Source organism: Lagopus leucura, unplaced genomic scaffold (genome assembly GCF_019238085.1).
Source record: "Lagopus leucura isolate 7727_CA_CO unplaced genomic scaffold, USGS_WTPT01 Super-Scaffold_760, whole genome shotgun sequence".
NCBI lineage: Eukaryota > Metazoa > Chordata > Aves > Galliformes > Phasianidae > Lagopus > Lagopus leucura.
The window spans coordinates 4,453,414-4,475,714 of record NW_024962257.1 but is presented as its reverse complement, the minus strand read 5'-3'; the positions used below and the strand labels follow the sequence as shown (position 1 = coordinate 4,475,714).

At 47.2% G+C, this 22,301-nt stretch overlaps 2 protein-coding genes and 1 long non-coding RNA gene across 10 annotated transcripts in view; 1 reads left to right on the top strand and 2 right to left on the bottom strand.

Moving 5' to 3' along the window:
* Positions 1-16,854, top strand: part of DHRS7B (dehydrogenase/reductase 7B) — a 17,056-nt gene extending 202 nt beyond the window's left edge. For 2 of the 8 annotated variants that reach the window (XM_042864794.1, XM_042864798.1), the window contains exons 2-7: positions 4,693-4,868; positions 5,823-5,938; positions 6,591-6,801; positions 7,437-7,529; positions 8,917-9,069; positions 9,595-11,062. In XM_042864794.1, the coding sequence (XP_042720728.1) occupies positions 4,693-4,868; positions 5,823-5,938; positions 6,591-6,801; positions 7,437-7,529; positions 8,917-9,069; positions 9,595-9,800 (955 nt within the window). In that variant the 3' untranslated portion in view covers positions 9,801-11,062. Of the gene's footprint in view, positions 1-78; positions 1,828-4,674; positions 4,869-5,822; positions 5,939-6,590; positions 6,802-7,436; positions 7,530-8,916; positions 9,070-9,563; positions 11,063-16,476 lie in introns of those variants that run through there. The other 6 variants (XM_042864800.1, XM_042864795.1, XM_042864796.1 and 3 more) reach the window with 6 other exon arrangements.
* LOC122176361 lies at positions 2,541-5,031 on the bottom strand. Its single transcript, XR_006177702.1, has 2 exons — positions 3,211-5,031; positions 2,541-2,884 (listed from the first exon to the last, which is right to left on the bottom strand). It is a non-coding gene; the product is annotated as an uncharacterized LOC122176361 (long non-coding RNA).
* Positions 13,624-21,369, bottom strand: TMEM11 (transmembrane protein 11). Its single transcript, XM_042864803.1, has 2 exons — positions 21,265-21,369; positions 13,624-14,533 (listed from the first exon to the last, which is right to left on the bottom strand). The coding sequence occupies exons 1-2, from the start codon at positions 21,330-21,332 to the stop codon at positions 14,017-14,019; spliced, it is 585 nt and encodes a 194-aa protein (XP_042720737.1). The 5' UTR covers positions 21,333-21,369; the 3' UTR covers positions 13,624-14,016.
* Positions 21,370-22,301: the final 932 nt, after the last annotated feature.

Sequence of the window (22,301 nt, the reverse complement as noted above, 5' to 3'; positions counted from 1 at the left end):
GAAGCGGGGCGGCGTGGAAGCGGGGCGGCGTGGAAGCGGGGCGGCGTCAGCAGTGTGTGTGCCGGGATTTGGGAGTGGGAAAGAAGCCTCGAACCGAATCAAAGAGGCGGGAAGATTTGTGCCAGAACGATTCGTCAAATACACAGCGCGGCTCCTAGAAGCGTGTTTTACCTCTCTTTCTGTAACACTGAGCAAGGATGCTCTATCGATAACAGTTTTACATCATCGTATTCATGACCACGTTCAGTTATCATTGAAACACGGCAGATCTTCTACATTGTTTCAGGTAACAGCCCTCAGCACATCGAGGCTGTGCTGTTAGAAGTTAACCCCGACTATTGGAACACGAGTTCACCCACCTGGGCACACCTCAGGCCATTGTTTGCCCCTTGGTGCCATCAGCTCAGAGCAGAGCTCACAGCTGCAGAGCCCTGCCTGCTCCGTGGCACTTCTACAGCTACCATTGCTGCTTCTGATAACTCCAGCTGGGTTCAAGCATTCTTCTTCCTCCTAAACCTCTTCTGCCCCCCACACGAAGGAGTTCAGGCAGAGCAGTTCTATCCAGCATTTGGATTCCTTCTTAACATTTGTGTATTTTTGACGTGATTTTCTGTTCATAAGAGTAGAAGTGAGTACTGCAAGCATAGATTGGCATTCCATTAATTCAACCATTTGAATGGAGTCATTGTTTTTTCCTCTTTAGACTTAAGCTGAGGTTTCTGAAACTTGTTCTACCATTTATGGGGATCTTTCACATCAGAAAAATTGTCAGCACTGTTTATGTTTAATCACTGATTTTCTCTTTTTCCCCCATCCTAAACATCTAAGTTTGATTTTAGTTTCTTTCTAAAGTAGTCAGGTCACTGAAGATGTTTGAGCAATGCAAGTAATTTTCACTTCTCTTGGCTTTAAAAAGATTTAGCAAGTTTGGTCAGTGGAACAAAACACCCATTTCTCTCATAAATACCAGGTTCTGATGCACTGTGTGGTACAAAACTCCTCTGTATGTTCACTTCAGCTCAAAGTTCTCAAGAATTCTCAGGAAAGAAAAAAAAAAAAAAAAAAAAAAAAAAAACCTTTTTCCTTTAACTAGCATAGCAGCCATTTTAGAGCATACACTATTGCAGTGCCATAATGGGATGATAATAACAAGGTGGCAGAGCCTTCACCTACAGCAAACAAGAGCAGGCCCAAATACAACAACCATAGGTACAGAAACAAAGAAAAAGAGCTGCTTACCTTTAGAAAATCTCATGCAGCAGGAATCTCTAGCAAGAGATGCTCTCATCTTCACTGCCAGCCCTTAAATGAGGTCTGGGAAGGGGCGGATGCTGGCTCTACCCTTGCAGTCACTCAGATGCATTGCACACACTTGAGCTCCCCTGGGTTGGCCCTGCCTTCCCACCAGGTGCTCAATCACTGCTTCAAGCCCTGCCTCAGCATTGCCACAGCTATAAAATCAGAGTGCCTTCAAACTGATTCAAGTAAGAGTTGTTTTCCCTTTCCCTTGGTGCGTAAAGAATATTTAGTGGAGGCTCTGAAGTCAGCACTGGAGATTATTTAATACTAGAAATAATCAGATGTTCATCAAAAGTTTTACCTTTCAACACAGCTCTGTTTCTTTCATGTATGGGTTAAGTTACCCCCAGGTTTCAAAGGTCACAGAGCATACTCCTGAGGCTTGTTTTTAGAGGCTGTGCCTGCATTGGGCAGAGCATGCTTGCTTGGACTGCTGCCATTTTGTAATTGAAGTCAGATCTGTCCTGTGAAAAGACCAGAAGGAGACACCACCTCATAGAGGCTCTGGCAAGTGAGGCCCCTTCAAAGGTACGATATTGTGCTTTCTTCAGACTAAAGTGGGTCAGTCGTGGCTTAAAGCTGCTGTGATTCTGGATGAGTTCTTAGGAAAAATGATTTCTTTTTTTCCCTTCCTTTCCTGAGCTCCCTTTAAATGACACCTTTTGATTTCTGAAAATAGCCTCCCAGTTGCTGCCATTTGTCACAATGTGATTCTAGGTGGCCAAAACTGAAGGAGAATAGATCTTGTTTAAGGAAACTATCAGGGTTTTGATATATATATATTTTTATTAGCACTTGTTTTCACCTTTGCTGCCTTTAGTGCACTTCTGACATTACTGACCTCCTTTTTTCCTCTGAAATCCTCCTAGCTTTTACAGGATAACACTCAGCTTTTGTTTTAAGGGGAATGTTTTTCTTAACAGATGTATGTGATTTATTTTACATGAAGCCTTTCCAACAGTTTCCAGTCATCTGTATTTGGTTTTCTATTATCAGTGATATTTTTTCTGCTCTCTAACAATCTGTAAGTTCCAATCCTGTGTCTTGGGATAAAGAACTGAGAATTTCAGGAGTTCATTTGAACCAACAATGAGTAGCAGCTTCTCTCCTGCAGATAACTTGATATCATTCTTAATGGCAATGTTTATAAATAACAGATCCTTGCACAGACACAGATTCAATGCAAATAGCCAAACTTTTGAACTGTTACCTGAGAGCAAAGGAAAACCTGTTGCTTTTGGTTTGAAGTGTTGAAGGAATTCTTTATTCTTTACCAAGCAGTTCAGCTATAGGTTCTCCTGTTTCTTTTCTCCTTTTAGCTTGACTGAGCTTTATTTGTTCTGGGGCTCTTTTATGGAGCTGTTTGAGTACCTTCTGTGACAGATACCTACAGCTGTATGACCTAATTAAGATCTACCTTTGATTAGCTGTTCCTTCTCACTCCTGCTCTTCATCCAGTCTTCCTCATCCTCTGCTTCCCCTCCCTTTACGCACAGGGAGTGATGTTGTTTCAAACCACAGAACTGGGTTGTAGCTGCCGATTTGCTGCAACCTTCAGGCAGAGATTGGCAAATCTGCCCCATTCCTGTGTGTGATATGAATAAAAGAAGAGGAAGAAAAGCAGTAAAAAACTTACAAAGATTTTCAAACAGAGAAGATTAAATGCAGACCTTTTCTGTTCAGAAAGTAGATGAACAATGAGCAATATGAGTAAGGAATAAGGCAGGCAGAACTGATTCACACTGATGAGTGATGGATGCCACATCACCAAAATGCAGTTGGCTTTTAGCTGGTGGGCACGGGGGTCCTTTTCCACCAGCCCCTGTGACAGAGTTGGTGTGAATTCAGTCTGCGCTTTGCCAAAGAACAGGAAGGAACCACGCTGAAATCAAACATGGGAGCCTCTCTCACCTCCTGCTGTGGTTCAGTGAGGACAAGAGTCAGAAAAGCTCCTGGTCAGCTTCTCGTCTGCTCTGTGCTGCTGTCTGCATTTTGCCAAAATCTGAAGCAGTGTTGGTCAGGGCCAGGTTTCTAAATGTGCCAGTTTCAGTTGGGCTTCGTAAAGGAACTGCCACCCTTCCTGTCAGCTCCTGCTTTGGAAATAATTAAAGGTCTTAAAAGGAAGCTGAATGTTTTTGACTCCAGGATGGCCCTGTAGGGCACATTGGTCAATGTCAGCACCTGCTGTCCCTGCCCACCTCTTGTCTTCTGAATCTCAAGAGACCCTTCGGAGCAAAAAAGGACAATTTGAAGAGGCAGCTGCTTTAAATGCTTTAAGCAGCACCTCCTGCTTATCCAGCCTAAAGAAGGGCAGTGACCTTATGTCTTAACAGCTCTTTTTCGAGGATTATTTTGTGCACTCTTCTCATTTTAAATCTGCCTTCTCCTGTAAATCAATACAAAATAGCCACAGTGCGTGCACACTGAACACCAAGAGGTGAAGAAATAAGATGCTGAACAGCTGGGTGATGTGCTTGTGCACTGCCTTTCAGTGGGATGAATTTCATCCCCCTTCTGGGTTTCTGATTTCCACTTTGGGCACATCCCTGTACCCAAGGGAGCCCACGGCCTGGATATCTGCACTGTTACACAGTGAAGTGCTTTGTAGAGATGCATGAGTTAGCTCGGGAGTGGGAAGCTCCATAGTAGCACGAGAAAAGCTGTGTACTAGTTTGATGTTTTTTGTTTTAGGCCTCATCATGCCTATTTAGAGCTAGCTTAGCTATCTTTCTTATTTTACACTGCTCTAGCTATTCCTCTGGAAATACTTGATAGTTCCTTACTGGTTCAGCAATGTAGCTTTCTTTATAACAGTCAGAAGCACGCAGAGATATATCCCAGCCCTGGAGAGCTTTAAATCTGAGTACACAGTTGTACAAGGAGGGAATTCAAGGCAAAACAGAAAAGCCTGTGGAAACAGCATCTGTGGATCCAGGTTTGTTGCATGACAAGGTCCAACTTATAGGATCCAACAGCAAATGTCCTGCTGAAAGACCATAAGCCAGCTGAAAGACCCTTGTAATGGAAGTGAACGCATGTTCATATTTGTATTGCTGTAATTGGGTACTGATGTGATCTTCTGAAAGTCTAGACTCTAGGCCATGCATCCAACCTGCCTGTTTTATGTTTAAATAAAAGGAATATTTTTAAAAGGTTTTGTTACTTACATACATTAACTACATTAACGACTTCATGCAATTCCTCTTCCCTCAGTGCAGCCCAGGCAAACCATTGGACAGCCATGCTCTAGATGCAGGGCTGAGGAAATCAGTTGAAAACGAATGGGATTTGGGTTATTGGTGGTCTGAGGCAGGGCTAGGTGAAAGCATTTCCGTAGTTTTCAAGCCTCTGCTAATTCTCTTATTGGTGAAACAGTCCGTTTCCTTCACCTAGGAAGGCTGTTCAGAAAGGAAGACTCATGGACCTCACATCCACTGTCATCATCCCGCTGCTTTTCGGCAGCCTGGGGATCTTCTCCCTTTTCCGGCTGCTGCAGTGGATGCGGATGCGCGCTTACCTCCGAGGAGCAGTGGTGGTGATCACAGGGGCCACCTCTGGCCTGGGGAAAGGTAGGTATGGACAGCAGGGTACCAAAGGGACAGGGAGCTGTGGGAGGGTCCTGCTGGAATAGAGCAGCACTGAGTTCCTTTAGTTTTGATCTTAGAGGTGGAGCTTGTAGAGGAAAAATCCTGACCACGCTGCATAAAGCAGAACCATCAAAGTAAGAAGTGAGCCGTGCCTCTTTGTGCCATCCAGGGGCCTTTTCTGTAAATCTTGAAAAAGCCAAGAAGTCAGAGTGTTTCTCTAAATCTTCCCAGGAATTAGCATTCTGCACTTGCTGTTGCATTTTGAGATTCCCTGTCATCTTTTTCCCTCATCCCCAAGTTAATGCACCTTTTCTCTTCTGGTATAAATCCATCTACTTAATTTAAAAACTCTTGGCAATATTAATACAACCTTTTTCCAAATAACCCCCCCCCTTTTTTTTTTTCCTCCAAATCAAACACTTTTTTTTCTGTGTGAGTGGATACATTTCTAACTCTGCTTTAATTTAAATAGAATAATTGCTTTAAAAAGCTTCTTGAAGGGAAGAAAGCACTCTGCTATCAAGGCCTTTCATTAGGATGAGTACACCTAGAGAACAAGCAGAGCTTAAACTGAAGCTGCATTTGCTTGTGAGTTTGTCCTTAAGGACAAAGGTGTAACTGAATGGCGAGGAGATGGAACTGATTTCTCTGCCTGTCAGAACCAAAAGGCTGAGAGCAGAAAGATGATTTTAATTTCTCATCCAAATAGCTGGTATCCCAAGGCAGTACCTCAAGGGAGACCTTCCAGCTGTGATATGCTGTACAGATGAAGTGTTGCTGGCTGTTCCTTTCCACTGTTCTCCTCAGGGATAACAAACCACTGCCCTTGACCCTTGCTAGCTAAAGGGTTTCAGCCTACGAGATGTCGCGTGGATCTGCTGTTTGTCTCTGGCATTCAGATGCCCACTTTTTCTCTTTTTCTTGCTTCTTCCAAAGAATGTGCAAAGGCCTTCCATGCAGCTGGCTCCAGGGTGGTGCTCTGCGGCAGAGACAGTGAGAAACTCAAAGACCTGGCACAGGAACTTTCTGCCATGACCGATCACCGAAAGAACGTAAGCGCGTGAGGAGGAAAGGCTCGCTGTCCCACGCAGCTGGGATGGGTATCTGTGCTAGCACAGAAGTTAGAATTGCTTGTGTGCTGTTCTGTTGAGCAATATGTTGTGGTTGGGGAGAGATATTGCTATAGGAGTGCTTTGAGCTGACATGTCTGAGTTTGCAGAAAGCCTACACAAATAAGCCAGCTGAAGGACCCTTGTCTTGTAATGGAAGCGAACACATGAAGTGAGCAGAGTCCCCCAGCCCCACTGCATCTATACGCTATGATGGCACTTCTCAAGGTTTGCTGTGTCTTTGCTTTTCTTTCTGAAGTCTAGCTCTGCTGGCTGTGGATAAGAAAGATACTGCTGGCTTCTGAAGTAAGCAGGAATTGCATTTTTTTACTGCATTAGATACAGTTTCTTAGGTAACTCAACAACAAACTGTGCACCTGAGGAAGATCTCACTTGCCCTTTTCCTCTGTCTGGTGTGAGGAACAGGCCAGGAGAGCAGGAAGAGACCAGAGTACAAGCTGCTTCTGTCATGTATTCCTGTGCAGTACCCAGCACACTGATTGAAGGAGGCTTGGACAGCCTTCTCTCTGAGTCATGAATGTAAGCACATTTAGCACACCCTGAATGGTCTTTCTGGCTGACTTTTGTTTTTCAGATGCACAAACCTCACACTGTGGTGTTTGACCTCTCGGACACTAAAACCATTCTAAGTGCTGCTGTAGAGATTCTGAAGTACCTGGGCCATGTGGACATACTGATCAACAATGCAGGCATCAGTTACCGAGGCACAATTGTAGAGACAGGTCTGGATGTGGACAAGAAAGTGATGGAAACCAATTATTTTGGTCCCATAGCCCTCACCAAAGGTACCTGTCATTCACATTATAGGGGCACAGTGGCTTGTACCTTACGAAAGCAAACACAACTAAGAACAGCTTAACTGCTAATGTATTTGCTAGAATACAGTATGAGGGGAGGAGAGTTTTGTTCTATGGGCACGTATGATGTTGATATGTGGGTATGACTGTATGGGAGGTACAGGATTAGAGATGATACCTTGCTTAAAACACCTCCTGACTTGAGTCTGGAAGGAACTTTGGCTGGTCTGGCTGCTCTGATGAAATCCTGAAGGAATGGAGTTTGGGTTCAAGGTGAGGCTGTAAGCTTTCCTAGAAGGCTTCCCTGGTTGTATAGAAGGTTCAACCTGGAGGGTGTGAGCTGTAAGAACTCTAAAGGTGCACTGGTGGCAGGAGAGAGCAAGTTCTCTTCACCATAGCAACTGTAAGGCCTTTGTGCAACCTCACTGGCAACAAGTCACCTAATAATGGGAATGCCCCAGTTTCAGTTACAAGTATCCCAAGCACCATGCCTTGCCCAACCCCTACCCTGAACGAGGATCTTGTCATGCACTCACTGAGGCTTCTCTGAAGCACTGCTCTGAAAGCATCCATTCTCAAAGGCAATAACGGTCAGACTGTTACTCTTTTTTGTCTCTTGCCAGCACTTCTCCCTTCCATGATCAAGAGGAGACAAGGCCATATTGTGGCCATCAGCAGTGTTCAAGGCAAAATAAGCATTCCTTTCAGATCAGCATGTAAGTACCTCCACAGAAGATGGGAAAGGCATGTTTGGGGCACCAGGCTGAATGAAAGATTGCACATTTAGTTCTCCATGCAGCTGGCTGTGTGCAGGGAAGGCAGGGCTGTGAATCTGTGTGGTGACCACACTAAGAAACCTGTGGCAGCTGTTGGGGAAGGCACACACAGATACAAAGCCCTGTTTTGAAGATGGGAGAGGAGAATAAGGAATGTGACTTTTTTGCTTAGAATTTCAGTCTTGCAAACTGTTTCATATTCCTACCTTAATATTTGGGAGTCCTGTATATTTTCTATTTTTCCATCCCTTGGGAGTAATTAGTTTGCTAATTTTATTGCATTTTTTCCTTGTTGTCTGATTAATTTCCTAAAAAAAGTAAGAACTTTTTGGCTTACGTTATGAAGTGCCGTGGTACAATTGATAGCAAAAGGAAAACCTAAACAGTTACCTTGGACCCAGAAAGATTTGCACACTAAATCAGATATACCAATGAACAACATTGGTGAGATTACTGGAAGAAGTCTTGGAAAAGATAGAGGATCTAAGAGAACAGTATTTGGCATGAAAGCACCTGTAAATCACTGAAAATAAACAGGAAGAAGAAAACATGCAGTGGAGGTGGTAGGCATGTGGTAGAGCATGGTGTTGAGTGAAGGAGAGCTTGGAATGTCTGGCCATCATGGCTTGCAGATGATGTGGGGATGATTGCAGCAAGATGTGTGTTCTGAAGAGCTTCCAGAATGCTGCACACTGACCAGAGCCGTGTGGCTCAAGCTGCATGAAGCTCAGCTTTGCTTACAGGTCCTCAGAGCGTGTACTGAGCTGTGTGCTGCTGCTGTCATCCCTGAACCATGCTGAGGTGATGGCTGTCACAGCAGTGTCAACCAAGTGCATGTGGAAAGCAAGCAGGCAAAAGGAGTAGTTCATGCATTGAACAGGGAAATCCTACCCTAGGGCACGCTATGTGCTGTGTGATCAGGTGTGCAGCCAAGTTCTGAAGTCCTTAATGCTTAGTGCACACAGGGCATCGTGTTCCCTCAGCCTCAGTCAGTCTTATCCAGTGCCTCCCAAGACAGCCTTCATGTTTCTTCTATCGTGAGTGGGAGGCCCCCACTTGGGTTCACTCTGTAGTGGCTTTGGCATGGCTGTGAGATATTAAGTTCAGAATTCTAGCCAGTTTCCAACTTGAGTATTTACATTTTGCCTACCTGAATTGCCTCTTAATTCCACTGCCTCTTGCTGCCATTCACTAAGAACAATCAAAAGCTAGCAGACAGCTGCTGAGTTCTTGCTGAGAGGTGGCTGCATTCTGGTGAAAAGCCCACTTGGGGATAAACTGTTCTCCAGCTCTGCTCTTAGTGCATAGCCTTTGTCCTGTTTTTCAGATGCTGCCTCTAAGCATGCTACCCAGGCCTTCTTTGATTGCCTGCGAGCAGAGGTTGAGCAGTATGACATTGATGTGACGGTTATAAGCCCTGGATACATCCAAACAAACCTTTCTCTCAATGCTGTCACAGCAGATGGATCTCGCTATGGAGGTGAGATATGGTTTTGTGTCCTGTACCTAACACATTTCTACCTCACTGAGTTACTCCAAAAGATGCTTGCAACATATGGCCTCTGGTGGAGAGATAAGTTAGCCCTGAAGCATCAAAAGAAACCTTTGGATCTAGCCTTCCTAATCAGCAACCACCGTGGGGTCACTGAGTTTAAGGTAATTTTATAGGGCAGCTAAATCTAAGCAATGTCTTTGAAGGACTCTGCTATTGTTCCTGAAGCTTGAGATTTCAGTGCATCTGGAATCAGCAGTCAGAAAGAGAAGGACGTACTGGAGCTTTTGGCTCCAGGCTTTAATTGTGAGACGGGCCACAAGGCTTGTGTTCTGCAGCCTGGGTCTTGGAAGGAGCACGCATTCATTTCTAGCTCAGCCATGCTTTGTACCTGCCTGTGTAAAAACCAAGAAGTAGGACAGCAACCACGTACAGCTACAGCGTTCCTTGGAAGGGTGTTTAAGTGTGGGCTTACCTTCCAGTGTTGATGCTTCCTTGGCTTTGCTTTGGCAGTTATGGACAAGAACACTGCTGAAGGCCAGACAGCTGCAGAGGTCGCTCAGGTGGTTCTCTATGCAGTGGGGCAGAAGAAGAAGGAAGTCCTTGTGGCTGGCCTAAAGCCCTCCCTGGCTGTATACCTACGAAACCTCTTTCCCAGGCTTTTCTTCAACTTAATGGCAACTAGAGCAAAAAAGGAGAGAAAAACAAAGGACTCTTAGGGCTCAGCTCATTCGAGCAGTAACTGTAGGGAGAGAGTAACGTCCTGCAGTTTGGCTGGGACATCAGTGGAAGTGCTCCTGTGGGAAAAACCTTTCTCTAAATGCTGCAACTTACCATTGCATGGAGAGTGAGAAGCAGTGTCCCCCACGACGGGGCAGGCCCACGTGCCAGATTACAGCACCTGAACCTCCCTGAAGAAGGGTGCTTGGAACAAAGTGTGGGAGCTGAAGCTGCAAGAGAGGGTAACTGTAGGTATGTACACACTTCACAGCAGGAGAAGCCCATGTGCTGAAAGACACTTTACCTCACCTCAGGCACGCTCAGCTTTACTGGCCTGCTACAACTAAAACCCACTTGGTTTGCCTTCATGCCCCCTGTGGCCTCTGAAATACAGTCTCCAGCTGAGAGCTTGCATGATCAGTGTCTCCTTCCCACTCCTTCCAATCTCATCCAAAACGCATTGCTTGTAGTGGAAAACTTCTGAGCCTCTGCTTGTTCATGTGCCAAACCATCTGATATGTTAAGCTAAAGCTAAGTCCAGTGCCATTTTTAAAAAGTAACTCATGTAGAATGCAGGTTTTATGTGGAAATGATGTTATCTGTCTGATTGGTACCTTACCAAGGTGTGGGGCTGTGACACTGTGCCACCTGGCACCACGGTGTTAATGCAACACAGGTTAATGCAGGAGTAGCACCAGACAGATAAAAAATAGCAGGGCAGCTATTAGCTGATAGACACCTGGTCCTCCTGCTGGCCTAGAGCACAGAGCAGGCGTGATTCTTTAGCTGCCAGGCACACCATATTCCTGGCAAGCAGAAAGGATCTGTGTGTAGGGTGGATGACACAGGAGACAGACCCTTAGTTCTCACCTGACTTAAACCAGTCCCAGGTGCCAGTTAGGATCACATCCAGGGAGAGGAGGAGAGCTGCTTGCACAGACAGCACAGGTTACAAGGAGTTCTTCAGCCTGAAGGAATGCCATACTCCATTCTTCACCCCTTTGCATTTCCACACTGCATACAACTTGTTCCTCCTCCCAGAGAAGGTGTATCCTGCCCTGTGTGATCCCAGCAACACTAGGAAAAATAAATGGCTGCACTGGGATGGTTCAGAAGACAGAAATATATAAATTAAAAGAAAGCTTATGAGGTCCAAACTGCTGCCACCTCCATGCACTTAGCAGCACTCTCCCAGTGTACTGCCTTGTATGTCCTGCCTGTGAGTGTGTATCTGATGACAAATAAATTACGTTGCCATAAACTAGCATCCTGTATTCTGTTTCAGCTCCTCACTTCAGGGGTAACTTTGGAGGAAGGGAAAGCATTAAAGAACAGTTTCTGTGAGGTGTTACTGTGCCAGCAGTAGTTGCAAAACAACATACTTCATCCCAGCCCTCTTTTCTATCACCTGCTAGTTTACAGTAGGCAGTGTAAATCCACAGAGGATTAGTGAAGTTAGAAGTCTGATACAGGAGCACGGGGTCTGCAGGACCTTCTTCATAAAGTCTATTTTTGCCCAGTAGGTTTATAATGGATCTCTGAGAGCCTCATCTCAGATGATCACCAGAATGTGTTTAATGGCCACAAGGCCGCTGCTCGGTTTGGTTGTTCTCCACTGCCGTTATGGTGGAGGCTGTCAGTTTGTTGTATGAAGGCTTCGAGTTGAAATTACAAGCAGAAGCTTTCCAGTGTAGTCTCTGAAGACTGGAATCTTTTTTTTTCACTGTTAAATTACAAAACCAAGGCATTACCTCCTTTCTCTCTCCACAAGGAGAGCTGCTCTAATTGTTACTCATGCTTTTCCTTTCACATTCTGCACATTTCGGTCTTTCACCTCACAGTGAAATACAGCTCTCCTGCCAGTCTTGTCCAACTGCTGTCTGCTGATGTTTCTAATCACAGTAGCTCAGGAAGGAGGAAGGGGCTGCTTTGCATTTCTGTGTTATCTCCCAGAGTGCTGACAGATATAATGCATCAGGCCTAAGGAAAGAAAAAATACATGCAGGGGAGTTATTGTAGTTACTGTACACAGAACTGCAGCAGAGTCAGAATACCAAGGGCGTGCACATTCCCCTCTGAGAGCAGAATCCCCCTCTGCAGCGAGAGGAGTGCAACGCTCTCCATTTCAGAGCGCCTGATGGTCAAGATGGGCAGCAAAGCACGCAGGGCACTTGAAAACAAGAACCCACATCTCCAGAACAGGATGAAAGGTGTGTTTTTAAAACAGGCCTACCTGTTGCAATAGCTGGTTTTTCACTTCCTCCTGCAGTAAGAGACCACAGTAAACGTGCTCATTTTTAACTGCAGAGCATTTGATGCAAGTTGTGCTCTTAAAGAGCCTCCCAAAGGTTAGTTCTTCTGTCAGTGATCATTCCAGGCAAGGGAAAGCCTGACACCACAGAAGGTGCCAGGACCTTTGGGTTTGGGTGAAGAAAGGAAGCTAACAGCCCTAACAGTTCTTCTGCAAGCACAGGAATATCTTGTGTGGCTTGGACAAGGATACTTGGGGACCTTCTGCAGCAATAAAATACATACTGGCTGCAGCAGATCCATTGCTAGTTTAAAATTATCCAAAAGATAGACAGGATTTTAGGAACAAGCAACATCAGAACCTGAAAAGCAGCCTGCCAGCAGTCTCAGGCTAACTGTAGAAAGATGAAGTAATTGCATTTCTTCCTCTGCTCTCTGCCAAGGCAACTGTATGTTGTTGCTATAAATAGAGACGGTCTGGATCTCAGCTTCTTTTAACCTTGGAGGGGAGGCATCCACTGTACCAGCAAAAGAGGCCAAGGTTTGAAACACAGAAAACTCCTGATGCCACAGCAATTCCCTCTAACCTACGTGCCTGCTCAGGTGTGGCTGCAGCCTGGAAGTGAGAGGGACAATCACTGCCTGCTGCTGGGATTTGAAAAGAGAAATGAATTTGGTTTCTCATCTCACGAGTCTCTCTTCCAAGGTCAGCGCTTCAGATGCGGCGATCAGACTGCAAATACTATTTCATTAAGCAGCACACCTGTATGCAGGCAGGTTTTATTACAGGCCTTTGCTGCTGTATTCAGATCGTAACCCTTGAAGCTGTGCTAAGCTGGCATTATAAAAGTAGGCCACACCTCTTTTCCATCTGGTAGGAGGAGAATAGATAGAAAGCAAGCTCCTGCCTTTAACAAGCAAGCGGCAGATGTTGCAAAACAGTAATGCTTTCCCTTCTTAGAGCTAGAAGTTAAATTCATGCAGTAGACTGAATTCTAGAATTTCAGATAACACAGTGGCAAGATACAGTCATCCAGATGCCTTGAAGCAGCTCCATTAGTTCACGTTCCAAGCCAGACCAGTGGAATTGTGTGGTCAGGGCACAGCTGTCCAAGTGGCAGTGAAAAAGCACAGATACGACAGCTGGGCTCCCACCTTGGCATCCTGAGCTGCATTTGGTACAGCAAACTTCAATGGAGATGCATCCACGTTAGGAAGAACTTGTACAGCAATTTAGTGTAATGTGCTTTTAGGTGGAAACTGTGTTGAGATCATCGCTGTGCGAAGGAATAACAGCTGGAGGAGGGCAGGGCAGCAGAGGGTTTGGCTATTTCTAGCACCCAGCATCCACAGTTATGTGACTACCAAAAAGACAGCAACACCAGCCTAATTCGTGCACCTTCTTTCAAGAAACACAACCAGTCGAGCAAGAAAAAAAGCACCACCACACTCCAACAATTCCTTCAACAGACAACTTGGATGCTGCTGCCAGGTCTGGGTACGAGGATATCATCATCACCACAGCAGCAGCCAAAAGGGAGCTATCTTAACAGTAATGAGAGTGCAAAATCATTTGAAATTCTCATCCTTTAATGGTCAATGATAACGTCTGGCTGGTTCTGTGTAATACAATTAAACAATATACTTAAATGTTTCAAAAAAAGGAAAAAAAAAAAAAGCTCTCACCCTCCCCTCCCTCTTTATCTTTCTTTCATTGACACTCCACTGCTGGACTGGACTCCCCATGGCTAACATAAAGCTCTCAAGTCACCACACATCCAAATCTTAAGTGTAACGAAGAACTGAAAAACCTCGGTGCACCAGTGATGTGTTATTTTAAAAATAACAGCTCTATTAAACCAACTCCTTGCCAGTCTCCACTGCTTCTCAAAGAGGAAAAACAAAATGTTACTGTGGGAGTCTTAATACACTTGTCTCTGTAGGCTTCTCTCTTCCCCGCCGCAGTCATACAGCGTAGAGTTCATAGATCTTCTTTACACAGTACACCAGGGCAGCCAGTGCTATCGTGTTGTGCAGTCTCTTTCTGTGCAGGTCGTCCTTCCTCACCAGCACCACCGGAGTGGAGGAGGTGAGCGTATGCAAGGGCAGGCGGGAGAGTTTATAGGCGTCATACTCTACTTGGTACTTGCAACAAGGATCGAACTGCCACGAGATGCCATAAAGGGTGCAGCAAGCCATGCTCAGCACGCCAGCGGGCAGCGAGATGTAGTGAGAATAATCTACTGGAAGTGCCAAAGGGGTGAAGAGGCAGGTGGTGCCCGCCAGCACGGCCGTCTTGTGCAGGCAGTTCCCCACGGTGATCCAGCGGGCCGTCTCGTCCCCGATGCGGGTGGGCTCTATCACGATGTATTTGTACTGCGCTTCCAGGGCCTGCTCCAGCTCGTACTCAAACTGGTCCTGAGCATTCTCTCCGTTGTAGATCTCGTGCACGATGTAACAGTCTGTGGAGGACAAGGTGACCCTGTCAACAGGAAAAACAGAGTTAAGACTGCAGCACTTCAAGGCAGATTCTTCACCCACGTGGCTGCAAGAGCTCGAGAGAAGAGTACCTGAAGTCAGGGCAGCCCCTCAAGGCCATTCAGGCACTGCAGCTTCTTCAAATCAAGATTAGTTTTACATCGGCTAATTATGCTTTTTGCATAGGAAGTCATCCCAAACTGAGGCAATTAACTTTTCCTAACATCTTCCTAACTTGGAGAAACTGAGAACATTTTGAGAAAGCAGGAATTTGACAGCAGTCCTGAATCAGCTCCTCATGCAGTTTCTCTAGAGGTGCTGGACATGCTACACTTTGACCATGCAGCATGAATGAATGAAATCACAACAAACAGCTCATTCACCAGGAAGGCAAATTGTACTGTGAGATTTTGAGAAGAAGCATTTTCATGTGAAAGTGGCCTCTCCAGAATAATCACCTCCTGGCCACAAAGACAGTTTGCTCTTCAGTCCTTCACAGTAAGTTCAGCCTACAGAGGCGATGAGGGCTGAGAAACGCTGCTGGAAGTAGAGGTGCAAGAGGCAGCAGGGCACAGCAGTCCATTTGTTACAGAACATTCCCTCTGATCAAACAGGGAGCAGCAAGCAAACGTTTCTTTAATTTCCAAACCAAGGTAGGATTTAACAGCAAAGAAAAAGCTTCTTGCTTTACCCTGGAACAGGCTCCCTGCCAACAGCAGATCCACAAAACCTCCACATCCACCATTTGAGTGCCAGCTCTTAGCTACCAAAAAACTGCATGAATTTCCACTTCCACCTTCTTCATACACATCACCTTAGCTATGTTAATGTAACAGACAGCTGAGAAATGAGATTACAACTGTTTACCTGCACTGAGAAAGGGTAAAAACCCACCCCACTGGAACATGGGAAAATCCTCCCCTCTGAGAACTGGTAACTATTTGACACACGTGTGTTAACCAGAACAAGACTGAGCACGTGGCCTCTCAAGGATAAAGAGAACCAGCAGATTCCTCCTTCAGGAGGAGAGCGAACTGCACACAGGCTTGACCTCATCACAGCAGACAAAACAGCCTCGTCCCAATGCATTCAGATCCTCCTCGTGCTGGGAGGCAAGAGGGCTGAAACGGAGAATTAAGCTGGCACTTTGGGCTCCATTGGCACAATGGTACTTGTGTGCATGCACTGGAAAATAATGGAGAGAAAACACACATTTGCAAGCTGCTGTGGTACCAGACATTGCCCTTAATGTGCAGCTCTGCTCACACTGCAGAGGGTATCATGCAGTGACCGTCTGTAATCAAGTATATTGTTAAATTACAAGCCACTGCCAGAAGTGGCTGCTATTGTGAACAGTGGCAAACACGTCAAACAGCAGGAGATCAGATGAACCAGCTTCTCTCAGAGCAGAATAATAAGCAGTTTCCAGAGTCTGGCTGGTGTTAACAAAAACCACAAGGAAAACTCTGCTTACAAGCTAGTTATTGAGCTCTCTGCAGTGCTTTTCCCCCTAGGCCTGTTCACAGGTAGAGAGGGAAATAAAAGTCCATGTGAATGCTGAATATGGCAGGGATTGCTGTAAGGCCATCATCTTGTCAGAGCTCGCTTGGGTATTTAAGGTAACCTTTCCAGGAGGAGCTACATTCTGTAGGTTGTAACTCTTTCAGCACAGGATGCAGTGAACTCTTGTGAATTGGCAAGAATTTAAAGAGAGTAATTAAAGGGCAGAGTCTGTTGAAAATTTTAATGGAATACTACATCTCTAGCATGGCTAAGTACCAGCTAACATGAAGAACGTTCTCTGTGTAAGGCAGAATTAGTTAAGCAGGTGTTGCACTAACATGTTAGGGGCACAGCTGAAAATGGTCTCTGCCAAGGACTTTTTTCTTGACCAGAACTATTCCAAGTGCAGCTTCAGCCAAATGAAAAATCCCACTTTCATTTCAGAAGACACACTGAGGGTTAAGGCGGCTCTGTGGAACAGCACCACTACGTGCAACCACTTGGGAACGAAGAAAGGCTGAGCTGAGCTCCCAGCTCTAGCAAGGACACCACGGAGGATTTCTAGAGCACCTCAGCACCGTCAGGGTGGCACTGCCCCACCAGTCATACTTCTGCTCACTCAGATCCTGCTTGTTCTTCCTTCCCAACATCCCACCTTACCTTCACCACACTGCACACAAGCAGAGCCATATCACAAGCCACAGCCTCCTGCCAAAGAAAGCAGGCGCTCAGACATGAGCCAGAGGCAGCACTGACCATCTCTCCTGGAGCTCTGTGGCTATTCAAAAATAAAGCCAAAAAATAAAAACCGTCCTTCTAAGCAAAGAGAAAAAGCAGAGCTTAAAATATTTTCTGCTGAAAAAAATCATAGGAAACTGAATTGCATAAAGATTTCATCACTTCTGGCAGAGTCTGCCCGCCTCACTGTGCTTCTTCTCCAGAACTGCCCCAACACCGGAGCAAATTTCTACCGTGGTGCTGGAGTCACAACAGACAAGGTGGACCATCAAGAAATAAAGAGCAAAGAAGGAAAAATTAGTCAGCAATGCAAGAGCAGGGTCACCACTTCCGTAACAGAACTGGTGGGACAGTGCATATTATTTCTAATAAGAACTGGTTGCCCCGGAGGAAGGAAAGCTGAAATCCCAATGCAGCTGAGATGCATGGGCTGAATGCAGGCTTGAAACGTTTTCAGAGCTTGCTGGCATGCAGAGCAGAACCAGGGACCCCAAGCCAGATCTCTCCTGACACAGCCTTTCAGCTGAACACGGCAGTTGCACATGAACAAACCCAATCAAAGCACTTGGATTTGCTGAAACACTGCAGGCTGCACAGTCTGCCTTCCAGTGCCTGCCATGCTGCCCCCCTCCCCACCCCCAAAGCCATGACAACAATGCAGAACTATGCAATCCGTCCAGACTGGCATCCACCAGCTGGGAAGTACTGCTCCCTTTACGTAGCTCCTTTTTACTTAAAAGCTTCATCAATAACCAGTGTGAGAGAGGATCGAGTCTCAAAAGTCCCAACCGTTCAGAAGCCCAGCAGACCACAACCTAAAAGCAGCTGATGATTTTATTCAGTCGAATTCTTTCTAAAAGGTTGCACATGAATCCCACAAGAGCAGTTCTGGATCTTACATCCAAGCAGTTGCAGCTTCATACATTCTACTCCTGAGAAACTCAGCATGCCTGACGCCAGCTGCAAACTGCACCTCACTTTTTGCTCTGGTGGCTCCACTTTCTTTTGTTATGGTCTGGTGATGTTCCCTTACTGCTATCACCCCCTACCAAGGCTGCTTGAAGATCACACTCGTTCTCCTGCTCTCCTTGGCTTGGGTTTCAGGGCCTCCAACCATTTCAGTTCCACACAACGCTCAGGGTCACAGTTAAAAACAATCTCCATCTGCACAAAGGCTGGGTGTCCCTCTGTGCAGAGGTTTTTGTTTTTAAAAGGATGATCCTGACAACAGTATTCCTCACAGCACCAAACATGCATTCAGATCAACTATAAATGAAGACAAACCAGTCTGATTAGTACTTAAATAAATAAATAAGCAGGGAGAGGCTTGCAGCAGCGTGATAACACTTGTCACAAGCAGCACACGCAGAAGACCTGGAGCAGCAGAGCAATGGAGGGGCCTGATGCTGGCTGCGTGCTAACTGCAGGAAAAAGCACGTTACAGATGGCCAGAGCACAACCATCTGGGGGCCATCATTAGATCTCATCTAAGTCTATGTCAAAGAAGTTGAGGCAACAAATTCATACTCAAATACACTGAGCTTCCCTCGGTTACTTCAATCCTTCTCAGAATTTCAGGTAAAAAATGAACTGTTTGGCTTTGAGCTGAAGCATTCCTGCTGAGACTTACAGTTGTATTTGACAACACTGTTTTTCTGCCCAAGACAGCTCCAGAGCATGGGACACACAAAGCACTAACAAATCCAAGCTGAAACACCCCAACAGTCGTTTCCCCACGATCTGCCAGTCTCAAGGCCATTAACCACTGCTGTCAGGTTTCAAGGCCAATTGAACAGGCTGGTGATGGCTGCAATGAAGTGGAGGAAGAGCAGGAAAAGCACAGCAGTAATGCAAGACCTCCAATCGAAGGCTGTGCCTTAAATACCAATAGGAGAGAAGAGGAGAACGTAAGTGTGATCTTCCAGCAGCCTTGACAAGAGAAGACAACATGAAGGGAAACATCACCAAACCAGAACAAAACAAACTCTAGCCACCAGAGCAAGAAGAGACGTCATTTTGAAGCCAACTAATGATTAGCTAGGCTAATGGAAACAGGTCAATCATTGCTGTAAGCAAACAGAGTACCAGAAATCTGAGCAGCACAGGTGGAGAAAGGAGAGAGCTCCTGAAGGGTGCAGGGAGGCCAGCACAAGCAGCAGTGATGACATGAGAGCCTTTCTTTCTGGAGTTTGTTAGCACATCTCCAAGCAGAACAAATGGCATTTTGTCTGGTGTGCTGGCGGTCATCACACTGCATTTTACACAAAAACCCCAAGTACAATTCAGTGTCTGTTCTGTATAAAAAGTTGTTTTGCTGCACAAATTAACAATCCCCTTTAGATAGTCTCTATTAAAGAGTCTATCCAGAAGGAAGAAAAACAAATATTTAGCTGGTTCTCTTCAGGTTTTTCCCCACCACCCCCACAGAGCCAGCTGGACTTCACAGCCAACATCCTTTGAAATGAAGGTACCTACATGTAGTCCTATTGAGAAAAGCACTTTTTGACCAATTACAGACTTCTTTGTATCAATGAAGTCATTGAGGAAGGGAAACAAGGTACACAGGCAGTCGCTGGACTTTTAAAAACGAATTTATTTACTTTTAAGTGAAAGCTGGTCAAGCCTCCTTGTAGCAGACAGTATTTTATTCTTCTGACACCACCTCCCAACACACTGATGTCTTTTTAGACTAGCTGGCTGACAACTCCAAAAACACCTTGAAGCAGCTCATTTATGAGGAAAGCTGGATTAGCATACTCAGTTGAAAGGAATGCATCCTGGGACAAGAATCCTGTTAAGAAAACCATATTTGTCTTATAAAAAGCGTGTGTCATCATTTGATGTCATCGGGTCTGTCAGTGCCACCATCTCCACAACCTGCCAGCAGCCAAACAAGACCAGGAGGGGTGATGGAGAATTAATCCCAGATCCAGAGAGGCAGTGCCTCAGTCACACACATCTGCAGCTCTGCAATCACAAGGAAGGCATGCTACCTAGCTGATGTCACCCAGCACCTATTAAAAGTATCTTCTGGAAGGTTTGTATGGGATGACACTTAACAGAACCACTGACTTCTGATAAGGATTGTGTAACGTTCACACAGATCACCTGTTGCCCCATGTGTCACTTCTGTGCTCTCGTGCACTTAACCACATACTTCTCATTGTAAAAGGCATTGTATAAGGTATGCTGGAGGTTCGTGAAGTAAGTACCTCATGTTTATGAATAAGTATTTTTGATCACAAGATCAAGTGTAATCATAGCTTAAAAATCACCACAAACCCCAGTGACATTATACTGTGGGAACACTATATAGTTCACAGACAAAGTCGTGGGGTGACAACTCACTTTTAAGCCTGCATCAATTCTCTTCCTGGTAGAACAATTTTCACTGAGGTTAAGTGCTCTTTCCCATATTTTTTCTTCACCTTCCACAGCAGAGCAGGCCCATAATCTGAGATCTCCTCACCTCATGTGTTCAGCACTGGGGCAGGCGCCAGCATGGGTGCAGACAGCTCTACCACCACACCACCGTGCTCGGCAGCATTCTGAGTTGTTCATATAAGACATGCTGAGGTAGTAATTCCACCAGCTCTTTCCATTCAACCACTTGCAAACTCCCTCAACAGAGGCAGCATTTCTGTGTTTTATGTTGGCTCTATGATTTTGAGGGCTGCTCGTGGCTCTCCTCAGCTGGGAGGTTCAGCACCATCAAATACAACCCTCTTGGATTGCAGCAAGGGAACAAAACAAAGCAAAACCCACTTCATGATAAAAACCAAAGGGATATCAGTCTCTGGGTAAAGCAGAGGGACAAAAGCAAATCTTGGGGAATGCTGCGATTCTCTGATTCTCAAAACGAGCACGCAGCTGCTCTCTACTCCCAGCCGGTGACATCAGTCACCCCGGGGCAGAACAGGGAGAACGCCAACGTGAGGAAGCACGGGACTCAGCGAGGCGTTGCAAGCAGGTAACCGACCGCGAGGGCCGATTTTAAAGCGGCTCAGCAAGATCTCCCTCGGCTCCTTCCTTCCCTTTTACAGCCCGGATTCCCGGAGCCTGTTCCCGGCATCGGAACAAGGACCGCGCTCGGGCGAGCAAAGCCCGAGCGCGTTCCCCGCAGCAGGAGGTCACCCTGGCGGCCTCTCCGTGCCTTCACCAACAGCCCAGAAGGGGCCCCTCGCCCCGGCCCTCCTCCCCTCCCGGCCCGCACCGCCGCACCCCGCGGTTCCCGCACAGGGAGGGCCGCGCCGACCTTCCCCGCCCGCAGCTCCGGCCCGCCCGCAGCGCGAGGCGCCCCGGCCCGCCCTCCCCTCAGCAGGGCCGCGGCCCCCGCCCCGCTCCCCGGCCGCCCCGCGCTCTCCTCGGCGCCGCCCCCGCCCTTGCCTCAGGGTCGTGCGGAGCCCCGAGAGCCGCGGCCCGCTCCCTCCCGCTCCCCGCCCGCCCGGAGAACTCCCGGCCGCGCCTCGTCCCGCGCCCCGACCGCGGACTCACCTCTCCCGGCCACCGCCGCCGCTGTTGGTGCTGCCGGGGCCAGCGCGCCTCCTTCCCCACGCCGCCATCTTGGAGACACTGGGCTCGCAAATGTCTCCGCCGCAGGGCCCGCCGCGCTGCCCCACGGGAAATGGAGTGCGCGCGGCCGCCGGAACCGCTCAGCGAGAGAGGGCGCGCCTACGTGCGGACTACAACTCCCACAGTGCCCCGCGCCGCCGCACGGCCGCGGAGGTCTCTGGGATGCGTAGTCCCTTGTGCGTGCGGAGGGGTCGGGCCGGGAGCCGCCCGGCATTCGCGCGGAGCGCAGAGCAGCACCACGGCTGTCGGCCGACTCCTGATCGCAACCCCCTGTGCTGACGGGAGCCATGAGGCCGTGGGAGGAGCGTCGCCGCTGAGTCCCGGCCTGCATCGCGGCCCCGCCATGAGGGCAGCCGCAGGGGGGCGGCCTGGGCCGGGGCTTCGCATTGGGAGCCTCGCTGTCTTCGCACTGCGGGTATAAGGAGAGGAGAGCGGGTGACGCGGCGCAGCACTGCCGGCTTTGCCCGAGGGCAGCTGCTGTGCCTGGGCCCCAGGAGCTGCGTGGTGGCCTTCATGGCCTTCACCCGCTTATCTGGGGCCTCTGTGTGGTCCTGGTGCTGCCCTTCAGGAGCCTTTCTTCCAGAAATTGAAAAAAACAGCCGTTCTGTCAGGGACGTTGTGCTGCCATCAGTGAGAATCGAGAAGCATGAGCAGCCCTCCTCCAGCCCCAGCACCCACCCTGTGCCATTCCCCATTCATTTCCAACATCCTACTCTCACTGCTTTTTCCCCAGGAGCCACCAAACCTCTGAGAAGAAGGGAACATATCAGAGGGGCTGTGTGCATTCAGTGACTGACAGCATGCTTCAGAAGAGTGACACTGTCTCTGCATCTCCCTTTCCTAGAAAATGCCTCATTTTGACAACATTATTTCCAAGTGAGGTAATGTAACTAAACAGAGCAAACCCATCACTGCCTACATCTTCCCAGGCACTATGAAGCCATGCTTCCAGACTGCAG

What these genes read in the sequence shown, in the direction of transcription:
- TMEM11 (XM_042864803.1), bottom strand. Translation starts at nt 21,332, where the DNA reads ATGGCGGCGTGGGGAAGGAGGCGCGCTGGCCCCGGCAGCACCAACAGC. An exon ending in GGCGGCGGTGGCCGGGAGAG is followed by an intron (nt 14,534 to 21,264) that starts GTGAGTCCGCGG and finishes TCCTGTTGACAG; the next exon opens with GGTCACCTTGTCCTCCACAG.